Raw genomic sequence first — 20,605 nt, 5'->3', positions numbered from 1 at the left:
GAAAGCTTATATTTTAGACATTTGTCTTGAAAGATCGGAGTGTTAGAAAAGGTGTGGAGAACGTGGAGAAACGGGTGGCCTCTCTGATGTCATGCCTCGGGGCCACGGATGTGAGAACAGAATGCAGTTGCCAGGGCAGATCTCAGAGCATCCACCCCAGCCCTCAGCCCTCAGCCCTCAAAACCATAATTGAAGGCATTATAGGACTAATCTGCTGCCTGGCTTAATTCTTGACAATCAGGGCCACCTGGAAATGACAACATAAACCTGTACACACTTGAGAGCTCTGGGCAACCCTAGTCTCCTTTATCCCAGCCCAACTCAGGGTCCTGTCCTCACCAGCCTGCCGTTAACGGTGGTTGGCTTAGTTCAGACTGGGCTGGATGGGCACAGATGGAAAAAGGACATCACCTCCTCACTCCTTTTGTTTCTAAAAACCTGCTCTTTCCTACTGTAGCATGCTAACAGATCATTACAGTCGGCCCTCCGTATGCGTGGGTTCTGCATTCAAACCAACCATGGATCAAAAAAATTTTAAAAATATTCACAAAACATTAAAATGCAACAATAAAAATAATACAAATAAAAAACAGTGCAGTTATAACAACTATTTTTATACGATTTACATTGTATTAGGTATTATAAGTAATCTAGAGATGATTTTAAGTAAACAGGAGGATGCGAATGGGTTATATGAAAATGCTACACCATTATGTATCAGGGACTTGAGCATTCCAGGGTTTTGGTATCTTGGGGGGAAGGGGGTGGTGTCATGGAACCAATGCCCCGTGGATACTGAGGGATGACGGTATTGCCTTAGGAAAACAAAGCCAATGCCTAAAAACTGACTTTTTTCTAGTACTCTCAGAATTTTTTCTAAAAAAGTTACACTATTTATTTTTTAATGTCATTGCTAGTCAATTGGAATGTGAAGGTGTAGAATGGTTGTGTGAGAAAGAGAGAGAGCGAGAGCGAGAGAGAGAGAGAGAAGAGAGGGAGAGAGGGACAATTTGGAAGGAGCATATCTGTTGGTTTTGTTTGCCGAGCATACCCTCTTCTGATAAAAAGCATCCTAATTTCTCATTGGGAAACTGTTGCACTTTCATTGCAATTGGTTCCAGTGGGGCTGCACCTACACTCAGGCTCCAGAGGTGGAGCCTCATCCCCCGCCCCGTCTATTTCACCCCATCCACTGTGATTGGCTCAAGAAGTGATCTGTGTCAGTCCAACCAAGTCACCCTGAGCCTTTGCTGGAACTCTCAGCAACGAGGTGTTCTCTCTGTTCCTGGGGTTGCTAAATGGGTAGGAAGTGCCCTGGGGCCAGGAGGGTCCTCCACATGGAAAGAATCTGCCCATGAATGAAGGTAATACAGGGAAGAGCACAGATGAGATATGGGGGGCAGATACCCATCCTGCTGGGATCTTTGGAGTCTCAGAATCCAGCCATGGCCAAAGCCAAGTCCATCATAGATTTTTCAGTTACTTGAAAAAATAAATCACTTTTTAGGCTTAAGCCAGTTTGAACTAGGGGTCTGTCATTTGTACTCCAAAGAGTTCTGACTAAGATAGACATGAACAGAGAAGAAATTGGAATTGGATCCCAGAATAAGGTGGAGGAAGAGATATTAGTTTTTCCATAGCCCAAGAATGAAGGCAAAGGGAGAACAGGAGACCAAAGCAACTTGGAGCTTACCCAAGTAAAGTGCTAATCCTGATCCTTTGATTGAGAATCTTTGCTTTAGAGGATTAGACTTCCCTGGAAAAGTGAATCTAAGACTCTCTAAAGCATTACTAATGAAGACAGCAGTTAAATCGTTAGTGCTCCACATTCTTTCCCATGTAAATCAAATGCTAACATTAAATATTCAGTAATTTCTCAATGCCCGTATTCTCATCAGGCTAAAAAAAAGCTCTTCCAAATAAACTAGCCACTATGGAGAAAAATATAAGGATCACTATAGATATGATGGTAATTTCCAGAAACTCATTAGTGCACTGATGACTATTAATTTTCAAATTTAATTAATAGATAGAAATGACACTTTCTTTTAATTTATGCCATTAGTCAAATGAGCTTTCTAATTAAGATTTGCAGTCTACAGATTTTTACACTCTGGTGTATGACTTTAAACATGGAGAACTATTGGTAAGGGTTTGTCTAGTCTGACAAGGGGTCTCCCATTACTCTCCCACTGGCTTTTAGAACTTTAAAAACAGAGAAAAAATTAATTTCATTCCCGGGCAGTTTCTAAACAAAATCTTTGTTAAATGTATTCAAATTATTCACTGCCATACATCATTGTGATTCCAAATCTCATTTCTACTCCCCATGAAATTCAACCGAAAAATTGCACCACATCAGATAAAGCAGCCAAGTTTGACACTCATTGGCAATAACGGATGCTAATTGTAAAATCAAAAAAGATTTGCATTCAGACAAATATAAAAATAAACTTGACTTCTAAGATAGATCCAAATAGAAATTTCCTTAAGGAAATGGTGCGTAAAATCAGTATGTGGTTGGACCTAACAAACATCACAGAGACAAAGCCTGTTTACTATTAAATGCTAATTATCGAACCAGTCAGTAATATTTTCATGAGCTCTAATTGCAGTCTGGTTCTATGCTTTCCATGAAGGAAGGAGTGAAGTACTTTAGCAAGTGGGAAGGAGAGTTTTATTAAATCAGGATTTCTCTACCAAGGCTTCAATCAATTAACACGGTGAAAGCATCTACTGTGGACTGGATTATCCAATGGGCTGGATATGCTTAGAGCACCAGCAAAGCAGGAGCACCAACATTTTTGTTGTGAAAAATTTTCTATCTAATAATTAAAGAAAGGAAGGAGGGAAGGAAAAAAATCAGGAAAGCAATCCCATGGAGAAAAATCATATTCTGTTAGATTTTCTTATACTTATTTTATAGTTCATGATTATTATTTGAATTGAATATGGCAGGATACCATATGCTTTCAGTGCTTAGGAGTTGGTTTCTAATTAGCCTAGACTTGACAATGGATAGATAAGACATTTGGGTCATAGGATTCCAAATACAGAGAATACTTATCTGGTTCACATTAAAATAGATTAATATTTTCTTCTAAGTGAAGTATCACAAGCATGGAAAAACAAACACCACATGTACTCACCATTAAATTGGAACTAATCCATCAAAAAAAAAAGTATCCGACTATGATACATTTAACATTCTGTATCTCTAAATAATATGTTGAGATATTAATAAATAATCTGTGATGTTGATGTAATCTAACCTACTCAAGACTCAGGTAATTTCATTTTCTTTATTTGTTCCTTAACAACCACACATATTGTTTATTAAATTATTTTCTATGTGTTCTTAATACAAAACTACTAGATCCACTTCCTCTAACAAATTTTGGCCAATCATTATTGACTTGTTTAAAGAGAGCAAAGGACTCTGTTATGGTTAACTGTAATGATGGCATCCACCTTTCTTTTAGTCATTTATATGAATTTATCACCTCTTTAATTTTAACATAGTTGCTTAAGTCTAAAAAAAGTATGTGTGGGAATTTACATTTTTCTTTCAAGGTATAGATTAGGAATTTTTGTACTTAGACCACTGAATGTACACATAAAAATATGTTCCCAAAGTTACTTTAAAGTGCATTTGAAATGACAATTATGATTTCATTGAATATGAATGAGATATTACCATTAAAAAGTTTTCATTTTATATAAATAAAAAATTTAAAAAGTATAATAAAATGTCTCTCAATGACATTTTTGTCTTTCAATAATCATTTTTGAAAATATGCATGTTGGGAAAGCATTGCCAATAGGAAGGTACAGCACATCCATCTCATTAATGATGTACAGACAATGGCCAATGTGCACGCTTAGAAAGAATACTCACACAATTTAAAAATATCTATGGAATTACAAATCCGCTTTACTGATAAATAAACCTGAGGTCTAGTGGTGGCAATTTACCTGTGAGATATGCTCAGGACATACTCACTCTTTTGTCAGATTTCTCTAGAGAAGAGTATTGCATTTTGGACAGAGTTCTAACCTCCAGAAAAAAACCCAATGTGGCATTTTAATAGAAAAAATAAGGAAGTTCATGAAGCCACCGCCCTTGGGAAGTACTAACATGCCTCAGAAATGGTGTAAGTGATGGGAAAATGCTCCTGACTCCCTAAAGTCTTAGGGTGTGACATTTTAATAGCTGCGTGACCCTGAATTAACCGGCTTAACCTTTCTGACCCTCAATCTCTTCATCAGTAAAATGGGACTATCATCAGGACCTAACTCATAAGACTGTTACAAATCATACCGCAAACACTCAGCACATTGCCTGGTCCAAAAATCAGTCGGTCAACGGTGGCGTATATTTAGCTTTCTCCAAAACAAAATGCTGTTGCTCCTTAACAGTGTAACCAACCACCAAGCCCTCTGCCTCAGGAGGGATAATCCCATGCAATGCCAAAGCTGCCGTTCCCATTGGCCAGTAGCTCAGAATAACTTCCGCGTGGTGATTCTTACCTCGTAGTAACTCTGGACAGCATTCATGAAGGCTTCGTCAGCCACAATCTGGGTTTCCCCATTGAGGAAAGCCTGAAACCGGTCCTTGACTGTCTGCAGCTGCTGTTTGCTGATCTGTGAGGAACAGAGAAAGAGGGGAGCATGAGAACTTGTTTGCTACAAGGATGATGGTTACCTTATGCTGAAGATGCCAGGCCCATTTGTATGGTGGAGCTGCCTTGCAACAGGTGTTGAGAGCTGATTGTTAAATTTACAGAATCTCTTGTGAGCCAGTGTTAAATGATCCCTAATTCAAAAATAATATAAATCACAGTTAAATAAATTATATGGAAACAAAGGTGATACATTTGTAATACTCAAAATTCATTGCCTCCTGGTTATTTTACCACATTTTGCTTTCATCTATGCTTTTGATGTTACTTACATCTGTGATATTTGCATGATAGAAATGATATAGAGGATTAGACTTTCCTGGAAAAGCGAATCTAAGACTCTCTAAAGCGTTACTAATGAAGACAGCAGTTAGATTGTTAATACCCCACATTCTTTTCTGTAACTAAAATGCTAACATTAAATATTCATTAATTTCTTAATGCCTGTATTCTCATCAAGCTAAAAAGAAGCTCTTCCAAATAAACTAGACACTACAGAGGAAAATATCGGGATCACTATGGAATAAACTCCAGTGCCACACATCTCTTCCCAACTCCATATTCAGTGATATCTCCTTGGCAGCTTCACTTAGTCCCAGGGTGGGAATATTTACACCATGGAAGTTGGCAAATGCTATAAAGTAGTTTTTTTCCTAGGACATGCTTCTTAAACACTTAGTAGCAAACATACCCCAGCACAGGCCCCAGATGGTCTGTAATACCTTCCTAAGTGCAGTATAGCAATATGCAGGGGTTCTCAAACTTTTTTGTTGTTGTTACATCTATGACCACATGATAGATGATGTTCAGTTCGAGTATACACTTCCAGGATGTGCAATTCTCCGCCTTATCAATCCTACCTTTCTTTCCCTCTTAGGAAAATATTCCTAAAATATTCCTGACTCTTCTCCCTCTTTCACCTCTCATCTGTCTGTTATTCAGTATCAATATGAGCAGCACCAATTTATAAAGCCCTTCCTAACCCCTAGCCCAGGGTAGGCCTTCCTGCTGTGTGATTCCACAGCACACCATTTAACTACTGGTGAGTTCTGATAAAATGTGTTAGATGATATGTCTTTTCCTGCCATCTTGTTCACTGATGTTTCCCTGGGGCCTAGCTTAGTGCCTTACATGTACCAGGCACTAAAGTACTGGTTAAATGAATGAATGAAGCATATAAAAGATACAGTTTTTTGAATTTCCTTTAATCACTTCTAATTTATATTAAAATTCATATAAAACAGCTAAAACTCTGCTCTTTTAAATATTAAAAAGGTTTAACTTTAAAAAGTTAAACTTTTTGTAAAAAGTTACACTTCATAATTGATAGTGGGAAACTGTGTCTGAGAACCACTGTTTCAGTAGAAAAAGTAAGACAATCACTATTCCGATACTACTAGTGCTGTTGGCCCCTGTGTCATCCTGGTTCCTTTTTTTTTTTTTTTTGAGACAGAGTCTCACTTGATTGCCCAGAGTAGAGTGCAGTGGTGTGATCATAGCTCACTGCAATGTCAAACTCCTGGGCTTAAGCCATCTTCCTACCTTGCCTCCCAAGTAGCTGGGACTACGGCTGCGTGCACCATAGCCAGCTAATTTTTCTGTCTTGAGTAGACACAGGGTCTCTACTGAGAGACCCGATAAGAGCCTGTCGGGATCAGGGCTGGGTTTGAATAAGTAAATTTTATCTCATCCTTAGTTGTCTCAGTTGGGAAATGGTAATAATTCTAATTACCCAATCTCTAAGGACAGTTATATTTATTTAATGACATAATGTGAGCTCTTTTTTTAAAATGATGAAATTCTGTATGCATTTAAAGTGATTTGACCATTACAGTCAATACAAGTAGAAAACAAAGCTACAGGAGACTCAAACCCAGCCTAAGTTTTGTCTCAATCAGGGAACAAAAAACAAAACAGAGTTTTGCTTTGGGTAGATACCCAGCAGTGGGACTGCGGATCAAATGGTAGGTCTACTTTCAGTTCTTTGAGGAATCTCCATACTGTTTTCCATAGATGTTGTACTAAATTGCAATTCCACCAACAGTGTATAAGTGTTCCTTTTTCTCTGCATCCACGTCAGCATCTATTGTTTTGTGACTATTTAATAAGAGCCATTCTACTAACAGGGGTAAGGTGATATCTCATTGTGGTTTTAATTTGCATTTCCCTGATGATCAGTGACTGAGCATTTTTTTAAATGTTTGTTGGCCATTTGTCTATCTTATTTTGAAAAGCTTTTGTTCATGTCTTTTGCCCACTTTTTTAATAAAGTTATTTTTTTTCTTGCTGATTTGAGTTATTAAGTTCTTTGTAGAGTCTGGATATTAGCCCTTTAATGGATATATAGTTTGCAAATATTTTCTCCCCTACAGTATATGTTGTCTATTTGCTTTGTTGATTATTTCCTTAGCTGTGCAGAAACTTTTTAATTTAATCCAGTCCCATTTATTTATTTCTGCTGTTGCTGTAATTGCCATTGGGATCTTCTTCATAAATTCTTTGCCTAGGCTGATATCTAGAAGAGTTTTTCCTAGATTTTCTTTTAGAATTCTTATGGTTTTATGCCTTACATTTAAGTCCTTTATCCATCTTGAATTAATTTTTGTATATGGTGAGAGATAAGAGTCCTGTTGCATTCTTCTGCATGTGGCTAACCAGGTCTCTCAGCACCATTTATTGAATAGGGGCTCTCTTACCCAGGGGATATTGTTGTCTACTTTGTCAAAGATCTGTTGGCTGTATGTGGATGGTTTTATATCTGGGTTCTCTGTTCTGTTCCATTGGTCTATGTCTCTATTTTTGTGCCAATACCATGCTGTTTTGGTTACTATAACCTTGTAGTATAGTTTGAAGTCTGGTAATATGATGCCTCCAGATGTGTTCTTTTTGCTTAAGCTTGCTTTGTTTATTCAGGCTCTTTTCTGGTTCCAAACAAAGCACAGAATTATTTTTTCTATATCTGTGAAATATGACATTGGTATTTTGATGGGGATTGCATTGAATCTGTAAATCACTTTGGGTAGTGTAGACATTTTAACAATATTGATTCTGCCAATCCATGAGCATGATGTTTTTCCATTTGTTTGTGTCATCTGTGATTTCTTTCTTCAGTGTTTTGTAGTTTTCCTTGTAGAGATCTTTTATCTCCTTTGTTAAGTATATTCCTAGGTATTTTAACTTCTTTGTGCTATTGTGAGTGGTATTGAGTCTTTGACTGGACTCTCAGCTTGATTATTATTGGTGTATAGAAATGCTACTGATTTGTGCACATTGATTTTGTAACCTGAGACTTTGCTGAATTTGTTTATCAATTCCAGGAGTCTCTTGGAGTCTTTGGAGTTTTCTAGATACAAGATCATATTGTCAGTGAAAAGCGATAGTTTGACTTCCTCTTTCCCAAGTTGGATACCCTTTATGTCTTTGTCTTGCCTGAATGCTCTGGCTAGGACTCCCAGCACTATGTGGAACAGAACTGGTGATAATGGGCACCCTTGTCCTGTTCCAGTTCTTAGGGGGAATGCTTTCAACTTTTCTCCATTCAGTATGATGTTGGCTGTGGGTTTGTCATAGAAGTCATTTTATCAAAGAGACACCTGGACTTGAATGTTTATTGCAGCATAATTCACAAATGCAAAGATGTGAATCAACCCAAGTGCCCATCAATTCATGAATGGATTAACAAAATGTGGTATATGTATAGCATGGAGTACTGCTCAGCCATAAAAAAGGATGAATTAATGCCTCTTGCAACAGTTTGGATGAAACTGGAGACCATTACCCTGAGTGAAGTATCTAAAGAATGGAAATACAAACACCGCATGTACTGGCTATTAAATTGGAGCTAACCAATGAGCACACCTGTCCACAGAGGAATGTAAAACTCAGTGGAGATCAAGCAGGGTGGAGGAGGAGGGATGGGTGAAAACCTACCTAATGGGTACAATGAACACTGTTTTGGTGATGGGCACACTTATAGCCATGACTCAAGTATTACAAAACCAACCCATGTAACCAAAAACATCTGCACCCCCTTCATATTGTGAAATTAAAAAAAAGAAGAAAACCCCCCCAGAGTTTTGCAAATGGACATAGATGGCATCTGGGTGCTTTAATTAATTTTTGTAACTTTGGGAGAAATGGAGGAATAGCAGAGTAGGGAGCAGATAAAAAGGGGTTAGGTATTTATCAGACTCATTTGTAATGATCTAGAGCACCACTGTTCAACATTAGCTACGTGCGTAATTTTAAATTTTCTAGCAGCCACATTTAAAAAAGTAAAAAGCAGGTGAAATGAGCTTTAACATACTTCATTTACACTAGTATGTCTAAAATATTATCATTTCAACATGTAACTAGTATATAAATGACAAATTATTAATGAGATAATTTACTTTTTTAATGCTATGTCTTAGAATTTGGTGTATTTTACCCTGACAATATATCTCAACCTGGAATAACCACACTGCAAGTCTTCAATGGCCACATATGGCTAGTGGCTATGGTACTAGACTGGCTCAGGCCTAAAGCTTGGAACAAACTCACTTCTAAGTCACGTAAGTGTGCCTGCTCTGACCCAGGGATGTTGGTTTAAGTGGAATTGAAGAGAAAATCATAGTTATTTTGTATGTGCTTGAAACCATTTGAACTGAAATATTAGGCGGCAGTTTATTTGCTCGTAAAAATGACACTATAACATAAATTTCTTTTAAGCGCACCAGCCTTAACCGGCCTAGGTTGCAAATCCTTGTAGTACAGGACCAACCAAGGCATTTCACAGAATTTCTTGCTCAGAATTCCGTCCAAGACAGGGTCAATTCCTGCTTGGTGTGATTTTGGGGGGTGGGGTGGGGTGATGGGGTGGGAAAGGAATGGGAGACTAATAATAAACCTTGATTTCGTCTTAAATGCTTAAATAATTGAAATAAAATTATGTCTACACCATCTGAATGATCAAGATTGATTGCTGACTCAAGCCAAATCCATTATCCTCTCTAACCTTTTGTTAAATAAGCACAGCGCTCATTTATTCAAGAAATATTTACAGAGCACCCACCCTCTGCCCAGGCCTGCACCAGGCCCTGCGGGTTCAGTGGTCAACAAAACACACTCAATCCACGATCTCATGGGCCAGGCCTAGGCACTAAGGAATCAAAAGAAATAAGGGCTTGTCCTCAGGGACCTTGTAGTCTAGACAGAGAGGAAAAAGCACACAAAAGAGCACATAAAATTATGTTTTAGGATTTCAGAGGAGAGGCATTACAGAATATAACACTCTCAAAAGAGAAAGGCCTTTCAGGAACACTAAGTTCCTTCCGTCAAGTTCTGAGAACAGGCATCATGAAGCCACACAAAACATCCCACACTTCCCTTGTCACATCCAGCTCTCAGCAGGCATTGGGGCAGAGATTTCAGTGGCAGAACTATGTTTAAGTCTGGGCTTTGCCACCTGCAAGTTCACGTTCACTACTTTTCTCACCACTAATTAAAGAAGCATGTGTTTAGTCAACTCATTAGCTGTGTCTCACTGGGCAAATGACTAACCTCTCTATACGTCAGTTTTTCCATCTGTAACATGGGGCCAATATTGACCTCATAGGATTATTGTCAGGATTAACTAGGATAAGTAAAATGCCCAGTGCAGAAGCTAGCACAGGATGAGTGCTCGATAAAACTGTGACGATCAGTTCTCATTTGTGAGACCCTGCGCATACTGCTCCCTTGAGAATGCCAGCCTACGGGGAAATTTCATATGCACGTATCTTTCATCTTAGTCCACGTGCTCCTTTCCAGCCTGCCCCAGGTGGAGTCTGCTATTTCCTCAGCACTTTGTTCGCAATCATAAGGGTGCATGCATTACACTGTGAAGTAGTTACTTATGTAAACACTAGTGCACAGAAGCAGGAGTTGAGAATGCAGGCTTGGGAGCTGAGAGACACAGCCCCAAATCCTGGTTGGTGGCATTCACTTCCAAGCTGGATCACCTTGGGCAAGCTACGTTCCCTGAGCCTTGTTTCCTCATGTAAAAAATTGGGATTGTAAGACCTACTTCCAGGTTTGCTGGAAAGATTAGAGGGAAATGTGGTGACATACCTCAAGATCTGCCTGGCACCAAAGAAGCGTCGAATGATACGGGGCAGACCATAAATGAAATGGTCCCAAGGCCCTGCAAGATGCAGCTCCTGTCCACTCCTAATTTCGTCTTGTCCCACTTGCTCTCTGCTCACTCTGCCCTCCAGCACACAGGCCTCTTCTCTGCCTCCAAGTGTGCCCCAACCTTTCCTGCCTGAGAGCCTTCACCCCTGCTGCTCCCCTGCTCTGGGGACTCTCTTCTCCTGCCTTTCCCCAAGGCGGCCACTGCAGGGTTCAGCCGAGCCAGCACCTCCCAGGAAGGCCTTCCCTGACTCCTCAGTCTGCATCTCAGCCATGCTGACCTGGACCCTGGCATTTCCTTCACAGCCCTTATGACAGTCAGCACTTATCTTCTCTAAGATAAATTTACTTACCTATAACACGCACACAGAAAAAAATACATCATAAGCACAAAGTGTGAAGAATTGTCACAAAGCAAACTTTCCCCTGTAACCAACTCTCATATCAAGATGAAGAACATACTCCAGGCCCCAGAAGCTCCTTGCATGTCTCTGAGGTCATTGCCCCACTCCAAAGGTGATCACTAGCCTGACTTTTACCATCATAGATGAGTTTTGCCTGTTTTTGGAGTTGATAGCAAGGCAGTTATACATCATGAGATTCATACTCATGGTTGGGTGTGGCAATAGCTTGTTCATTCCCAGTGCTGAGCAGTGTTCCCTTGTGTGACTCTACCACAACTGATCATTTTCCTTCTTTCTTTATTTTGAAATTGTGCTTACTTTTCACTGCCTACCTCTCTACAAGAACACACATTTCACAAGTACAAGGATCACATCTGTCTTGTTTGCTGCTATGCTTCTAGTGCCTGGCACACAAGGGGCTCCAAACAAACATTTGTTGAATGACTACATGAACTTCTTGAGGGCTTAATGTGCACCAGCCACAGTATTAGCTCTGGCAATATAAACTGACCATGGCACAATCTTAAGCTCTCATGTTTCTCATGTTTATTCAGAGATCACATATTCATCTTTGACTCCTTAGCATCCTTTGCCAACTGCATGAGTGAATGAAAACCTTCCTTAGAAGCTCACAAAAACAGCCAGTCTAAGAATCAATCTGTGGGACAGAGCTTATCCCTGGGTAAAAGTGAACTGACCTAGATAGGATTGAACCCAGAAGGTGACCTTGCATGAACAAACTGAAATAATTGTCCCGGAGTAGCAGACAGTGCAACTCTAAATAAACAAATGGGCTTCGATAAGCCACTTACAGAGAAAACCCTCCTAAAATAGAAGTCCATCTAAAAGCATTTAATATGTATAGAAACCACTTGTGCATCAAGGTTAGAATTCAGAATTCCAGTAATGAATTACAAGAGCAGAAAACCTGAAAAAATGAAAGGTGATTATCGCAGAAGAAAGTGCTGCAGCAGCGTTTGCTAGAACTATTCAAGCATTCTTGGTTCAATCTACCTCATTAACCAAGTCTTAAAAATTCCCACTGCATTTCAGGTAGTTTATAATTTACTGCATCATTCTGAAGAAGCATGAAATGGGATCCACAGTGAGGGGAAAATGGCATGTTTTAAGAGCTGGTCTCAGGAAAGGAAATGTTGACATCAGAGCAAGCTCACGTCAAATCCTAGCTTTGCTGTGAGACCCTGGGCAAGTAGTTAACTCAGGGTTTCTCCTCTGTAAAGAGGGGAGCGTGCTTGAACTTTGTATGAGGACTAGACGAGAAAAATGTATGTGAGGTACATAGTGTAGGATCTGGCATAGAGTAAGGACTCAACAATAAAAACAATATAAGAAGTAATATTGGTAGTTTTTTTCTTTTTGCCTTTCATTAATATATATATATATATATATATATATATATATATATATATATATATATATATATATATATATATATTTTGAGACAGGGTCTTGCTCTTGCATTGTTGCCAGGGCTAGTGTGCAGTGGCCCATCATCATAGGTCACTGGAACCTCAAACTCCTGGGCTCAAGGGATCCTCCAGCCTCAGCCTCCCGAGCAGCTGGGACTACAGGTGCATGCCACCATGCCCAGCTAATTTTTATATTTTTTGTAGAGATGGGGTCTCGCTATGTTGCCCAGGCTAATCTAGAAATCCTGGCCTCAAGCAATCATCCTGCCTTGGCCTCCCAAAGTGCCAGGATTATAGGTGTGAGTCACTGCGCCAGGCTTAATTTTTTATATTCTTTCAATGTTCCTTTTTTCCTTATTTACTCAGTCTTCTGAACATACATTTATGTGGTATTCTTTACCCCCTTCTTCCTTGGCCCTCCCATTTTAGAGGCTAGAAAATCAAATGTACCTTCCCAGTTTCCCTTGAGAGTATGGATGGCCATGTGACAGGGGCAAAAAACTATTGGGTGTCTTTCAGGTAAATGACTGAAAATCTTATAAATAAAAGAGAACACTTGGTGGTGTAGCCCTTTCCTTTCCTGTTGCCCCTTCTGCTGAGAATACACAGATCTTGTCTAGATCTGTCACAGAGATGTTGGTCCTTATATTTTTGGGTAGCTGAACAAATGTTTATAAACACCCATCTCTGGCCTTTTCATCATGTGAGAAAAAAATGAATTCCTACTTGCTCAAGTCATCATGTCTTTTCTCTTACTTGCAGCCCAGTGCCTTCCTAATGGATACACGTGGCTTTCTCTAGGCATGAGAGAAATCATACTCACCCAGGTACTTGTTGGTTAATATGCCTCCTGTCAGAGCAGCAACTGTGTCAGGAAAGAAGGGGAAGCAATGCTTACCCTAAAAGAATTAATCTGCAATGGCAGAATTCTAAGTGTAGGCAATAGGGAGTAGAATATTGTCTTTGAGTGTACAGAGATGTTCCAATTACACTCATAGGTGAGGTCCTTCTCTACATAAAGTATAATGTGAGTATTGTATATCACAATCTGATAATATGAGCTTCGCTTTTGATTTTTTAAAAAGAAATTATTGGGAAAAAAGAGGGGCTTTAAAAACTCTTCTTTATTATAGAACTCTGACAAAAATATCAAATCAACAAGTGCTTTAAAAATCTTCTGTTAAGCTAGAGGGATTAGGGTAATGTTTATTTAATTTCCTTCCCTTGAAGGTATCAAAAATTTATATTAGGCCATGAATTTTATTAACAAATAAAGTGTTCTCTTCCTACAACCAGATTAAAATATTTTCTACCTGAAATGGAGTCTTGCTCTTACGAAATTTAGAAATCATATCATCTTAACCAAATATTTACTTATTTACATAAAATTCTTCTCACCTTCTAGATTATATATATTTACATAACATATTCTGAAAAAGGTATTTTAAGTGGGTTTTATTAATTGGGCTTGAAGGAAAAAACCAATTTGAGAGACTTCATCATGAAAAATATGCACAGGTAGTTCTCAAATGCAAAATGAAGGAACAAAAATGTACTGAAGGTGGGAAGATTTACAATGAGGCTGTACTCGTGGACTTCCCTTTGGAACATGGTTTCTCATAATTCAATTATTCAAGTAATAATTCAGTTACTCAAGTAATACCTTCATGAGTATGCCCTCCCCAGGCGCCAACTATACTACTAGTTACTTTTATTTTTGCTTTAAATATATTTCAAATCACTTTTTTTTTTACTGAAACTTGTTCTAAGCAGTATCTGTGAAATCAGAGGCTTTCTGTGCTAGCTATAGTTAAAATAGATATGTTCCATCATCTTGCAGACATCTACTACATTTTAAGAAGTGTTTGTTTAGAAAAAATTTTAAAATCTGCTATATACATAAAAGTTCTTACTCATTTAAAAACATTTAGGGTAGCAGCTGAAGATCTTTAAGCTAATCATTCCCTTTAAAAATTAACTTTCAACTTTTAAATTATTAAATAATAGAAAGACCAATCAGCCACTTTATTCCTAAAGACTTATCTGGTCGGGAGAGAAAGAATAAAGCAATCTAGGATGACCACATGATACTGCAACAAAGAGTTCTAGACCCTAAAGGGAAGTGAATGTGGAGACAGAATTAACATTAAGATGGGATTCTCTCAGAAAAGAGTTATCTAGTAGAAGAGGAAAAGAATAGGAGAAGTGCATCTAGGAGGGAGTTGAGGCAGACAGTTGGATTGAAGATGGGAGGAGAGGAGGGAAAGGATGGAAGGGGAGAAGGAAGAGGAGGAGGAGGTTGCCTTTTAGCTTTCCATGCACAAAACATCTTAGAAGCTGTTCTTCAGTAGGAGAAGTGTTTTCTACCCTTGAACCCAATAATTACAGTTTTAAAAAATAAGAATATATTTTTCTAAATTGGAGGCACTCAGGCAGCATTTAGATTCTTCTGGCAGGTGGTCAAACATGGAAGTTCAGACCTGAAGGCCTCATTAAGAGTTGGCTAGCTGCCACAGTGCTCAGACTGTTTGGTTTACACTCTTCAGAATTATTGAGGACTCTAAAGAGATTTTGTTTATACAAGTTATGTTATAGACATTGATATATACTATAGAAGATAGTAAAACTGGGAAGTTTATAATGTTAATTCATTAAAAATAATAATAAACTCATTATATGTTAACACATTTATGAAAATAATGATATTTCTGAAACAAAAGTAAAAAAAAAAACAATGGCAACATTTTATAGTATTGCAGATCTCTTTTAGTAATTAGTGGAGGATAGTTGGATTCTCATTCGTGTTTCTGCATTCAGTCTGTTAGGAAATGCTGTTCTGACTGAAGTATATAAGTACATGAAGGCAATTTGGCCTCCTACAGACATGTTATTGGAAAAGGGAGGAATATTTTTAATAGTCTTTTCAGATAAATGTGGCTAGTATATCTCTGATACTATACTTGAGCTCCAGTGGTGGTATTAAGATTTTCTTAAAGTTACCTGCAATGTAAAACTGGATACCATATCAATGAGCTTTTTGTACTCTATTACATTAAAATCCATTGGTCTATTACTCTTCGAATGAGTCTTTTACTCTTGCATTTTTTAAAAAAATCATATGTTGGTCATATAAAAATGTTAGTTCATTGATGTATGTAAATATTTCAAATGTTCGCACATTTTATGACACAATATACAAAAAGTCGTAACACTTACCACCACCACTGATATCACTGAGAAAGTCTTTCATTACCAAGAAACCATCCAGCTTATGGTGGTGAATTGAAATCTTGAATTTTGTTATTGGCAAAAAAGACTGTCAGTTGTTTTTCATAAAGTAAGAGGCTCCCCCATTCATTTTCTAGAAGACATCTGTGAAATACCTAAATTTGTCTGTCAGTTGTTCTTTCAAGTAAAAATGGTCTATACTACTGAAAAAAAAAAAAAAGGGCTAGTTCAGCTGGCAACTCAATCACACAAATCCATTCCCACGGGGCACCCGGTATCCTTCCTTATTCACCCCAAGTGCTTTCTGTGTACTTACCATTTCATTACGTAGAATATTAAAAAGGTGTGTGCTCAAGAATCAAAATCTAATAAAATTCATGATTTCTACTGCTTCATCAAGGAAAGTATGCAATGAAATTGGCAGTTTTTGAGCAGCAACTACGTGGCCATGAGGAACACAATGACTACTCCCACGGTTTCGCAACTCTGCTTTGGTTTGTGCCTAGGTACCAGCAGTTTTACTCACCACTGCTATGGCACCATTATTGCAAATGTCCACATGGTGAGGAAAAAAGCAAATAATGTCTTAGTGTTATTAGGAGACGCAACTTGCAGACCCTCACAGGCATGTGCAATGCACGGTGAGAACCACTGATCTAGGGAATCAACAGACCTGAGCCGCTATTAACGCCACACAGTGGTCAGTCAGGAGGAGAGTGTAAGGTAGGATCTTGGAGGACAGAGCAGGAGAATGAAGTAGGCAGAGAACAGAGCATGGCACAGGCCCTTGATGCTGAGGTAAGAAGCTGGGATTTCATTCAAAGTATGATGGGAAACCATTGGAGTGTTTTGTACAGGACACTGACATGACAGTGTGCACAATCTGGGAATAAAAATGAGTTCTGAGGGTAAGCATAGCATCAGGAGAATGTTTCACATAAGCTGTGATATCTGAGGGTAGGAGGAACTTCAATGGTGTCTAGAATCTGTTTGTGGAGACAGGAATAGCTGGGAGTGGGGAAGGGAAGGGAAGAGAAGGGGAGGGGAGGGGAGAAAAGGGGAGAGGAGGGGAGGGGAAGGAAGGGGAGGGGAAGGAAGGGGAGGGGAAGGAAGGGGAGGGGAAGGAAGGGGAGGGGAGGGGAGGGGAGGGGAGGGGAAGGGAGAGGAGGGGAAGGGAGAGGAGGGGAAAGAAGGGGAGGGGAGGGGAGGGGAGGGGAGGGGAAGGAAGAGGAGGGGAAAGGGGAGGGGAGAGGAGGGGAAAGGGGAGGGGAGAGGAGGGGAAAGGGGAGGGGAGGGGAGGGGAAAGGGGAGGGGAGGGGAGGGGAAAGGGGAGGGGAGGGGAGGGGAAAGGGGAGGGGAGAGGAGGGGAAGGGAGAGGAGGGGAAAGAAGGGGAGGGGAGGGGAGGGGAAGGGAGGGGAGGGAGAGATGAAGAGGGCATTCCAGGGTAAGGGGACAAAAGGAGTAAGGAAAGAGAGAGATGAGAAAATGTGGGGCCTCTTTAAAGGACACTGCAAGAATTTCTCATGTCAGTTTATAAACTAGACCCTGCTGACTGAAAAGACAAGGATTAGAGGTGACTCTTGGTATGAGCATGCACAACAGGCAGCTCAAAAATAAAGTCACAACTATTGAAAATGGAACGGCAGAGAGTTCCATTTGGCTGCAGCCCAGATTAAAAAGATCAGCACAGCAACATATGAGATCATTAATCACTAAATACCATCTTGGGTCTCATGAAATGTAATAGTAAATTCTCCGTAGCAATTATTTCCAGAGAAAAAGATGAAAAACATCTGAACGCAATCTATGTATAGGTTATATATGGCTCTTGAACGTAACGCCTCATAAACTGCGACCATGAGCTTCGCTGAACTTGATTTAGGTAAGAGCCTTGTCCTGTCAGTCACGAACAGGGAGAGACAGTACAAGTGATTGGCAGTCACTCTTTAGGCTGCGGGGGATTTGGAGGAATGTGGAGACCTTGGCTGGTTGTTCTAACAATTTCCATTTAGGATCCAGAATGGCAGGGAGAAGAAATGGGACCAAGTCTGAAGGCGATCTGAAACCGGGAAATACGAAAAACACAAGTGCACACCCCGATGCAAACTAGGGACTTTAGTTAATAATCAAGTATCAGTATTGGCTCATCGATTGTAACAAATATATCACATTGATGCTAGATGTTAATATTAGGGGAAACTGTTTGAGGAAGGGGAGACAGAGAGTACATGGGAACACTCTTTACTTTCTGCTCAATTTTTCTATAAACCTAAAATTTCTCTAAAAATGTATTATTAAACATACACAAATGTGCAAACTGAGATCTTCTGGAAGGGACCCAAATATGGCAGCACACACAATACAGGCCTAAGTGTGCCCAGGGAAGAACCAAGTATTCTGCCACTCAAGCAGGAAGAAGTCTTATGGCAATATGAGCCAGCTGGATCATACAGAGATTTCAGAGACCTTTTTGTACCCACAAATGTGTTCTGGCTTATGAAAATGATATTTATCCTTGGCTCAATTCTCCCTCTGTGATTTTGTATTATTGATAATTTAAAGGCATCAGTGATGTAATGACTCTTGCTGCATCTGACAGAGAAACAGTTTTGGTTCCTCTTGGAAGCTGTGGAGAGGGTGAACTTCCTTCAACGTTGAGCAGCACCGCTTGTCCTGTCAATGGACAAGCCGTGTTTATTTTGTGTATTGGTAAGCACACAGGGGTACTTCATGGAATATTACAGGAATAATTTTGTGGAAAGCTCTTCCCTCCACCCCTTATAATATCTGTCTGCAACTGGGAAATAATAATCTTCTTATGCTGTGCCTGAACATTGTCCCTATGGTTGGTTAATAATAGTTCAAATTTAATTTTTCAGCAACTCCACACAATTCCACTGATGCATTGTTCTTTTTGGCTATTGAAGCCACTTAAAAGCCTTTCTTTCTGTCTTCTCCCTTTGCTTTCTTCACTTGGTGAAACCTTACTTGTCTATCAAAATGTAATTTCAGGTCACTTCTCTCTGATGGCTCCTCCCAGCCCCTGAATAATACCCTCTGTGTGAACCCCCTCATTCCCCGACTTTTGCATTTATTATAACATTAAGGTAAAGCATGAATCTTAATGTCTGTCTTGCATCAGCATGCCCCACGAAGCTTGCTGAAAATATTGAAGCCTGTGACCCCACCAAAGACCCACTCACTCAGAAGGTCTGGGGATAGATCCCCAGGTATGTACAAGTTTAGAAAATTCACCAGCATTTCTGATGCACAGCCAAAGTCAAGAGTCACTACAAGAAATGCTTGCTAAATTAAACTATGGTGTATTTTCACAACGGATTAGAAATATTCCCTATTATCTTTAGCATGGATTCAATATTCTACAACTTCTTTTTGTGAAATAGAGACTGGATTTTTCAATGCAGTTTCAGAAGACTAAACTAGGACTCAATAGATGGTATAGCCCAGATTTAGGGGTAACGTAGGATGACCTTTCTATTATTTGGAACTCATTAAAAATGAATTAGGTTGCCATTTGATGCAGTTTCTTGTCATTGAGAATATTTCCTTGTTTAGAAGGGATTCATCACTGAATGGAGGGCTAGAGTACGTGGCTACCATAGCCCCTTGCACATAGAGTTTATGGTACTTTATCGTACAGGGTTAATTTCCAAATAGAAAAATTATCTAAAACTTGAAAATAAAGATAAAAGATGACCGTGTTACCTTTTGTTATGAAAGGCATTGTCTAACAAGCCTGCCCAGAGGTCATCTCATTCTCCAGAAATATTCTAAGCTTGTATGATGTACTTCTTTCTATTGATTAGGGCCTAGACTCTGTGAAGCTAGAAGTTAACTTGCAGAATATTGATAAGTTGCAAATGATGTCTGTCTGGTGGTAAAAAGATAACCCGAAAAGTTACAGCTCTGTTTACCTACAAAACAAATCTTTACCCATTTTGAATGTAGCTTAACAAACATATTTAGCATTGCTTTGGTGGCTGACTATATAAATCTCTTATCATCCATTGATCTTTGCACCAGCTTTTTCATACTGCTGGTTTCTTTATTAATAAGTTAAATAAATCTTCGATATCTGCTCATTATATATTTATATGAGAGTCATGTTTTCAACTTTGTGAAAAAATGTACTTTGACACTATATAAAGACCTTATCATAGGGCTTGGTAATTACGTGCTATTCAATAAGTGTTAGTCCTTATCTATCTCTCAGGACTCAGTTTCTACTTTTATAGAAAAAGATTGGATGGTTGCTTATTAGGGCACAATCTGCTTCATGATCTTTGACTCTGGCTGCTAATATGAACGAGACCTACTGAGATAAGCAACCAACCTTGTGTGGCAGGAGATATGTCCTTCTGGGGTGAGAGGACACACACTACTGCATTCACAGAAAACGTAACCAGGAAGCTTGTCCCAGGGCAGACTCCACAATCTCTCTCAGGAGTGTTTGCTGCCCTGAGGGCTCACAGCAGACAAAGCCACCAGCCCTTTTGCAGCTGGATTGGCTCCTGCTAAACCTAAGAGCAGTGAATTTGCTGGTAGGAGAAAACTGAGGCCACGTCAGGACGTGTACTCCATGGGACACACTCCCATTTAGAAATACAGAAGCCACTTCTACAATCCTTAAAGAAGGAGTTGGATGTGAAGCCCCAGAGAAGAGTAGGTATACTGAGTCAGCCTCCTGGG

The 20,605-nt window shown here is 39.4% G+C and overlaps 1 protein-coding gene across 10 annotated transcripts in view; it reads right to left on the bottom strand.

Moving 5' to 3' along the window:
- The window catches only part of CADPS (calcium dependent secretion activator), a 440,985-nt gene that overhangs the window by 336,788 nt on the left and 83,592 nt on the right, over positions 1-20,605 (bottom strand). For all 10 annotated transcript variants that reach the window (XM_045529934.1, XM_045529931.1, XM_045529936.1 and 7 more), the window contains one exon: positions 4,531-4,644. In XM_045529934.1, coding sequence (XP_045385890.1) covers positions 4,531-4,644 — 114 coding nt within the window. The remainder of the gene's footprint in view (positions 1-4,530; positions 4,645-20,605) is intronic.

The sequence above is a fragment of the Lemur catta genome, chromosome 18 (genome assembly GCF_020740605.2).
Source record: "Lemur catta isolate mLemCat1 chromosome 18, mLemCat1.pri, whole genome shotgun sequence".
NCBI lineage: Eukaryota > Metazoa > Chordata > Mammalia > Primates > Lemuridae > Lemur > Lemur catta.
Note: the sequence above shows the minus strand (reverse complement) of the source record. Positions and strands in the feature narration are given on the sequence as shown.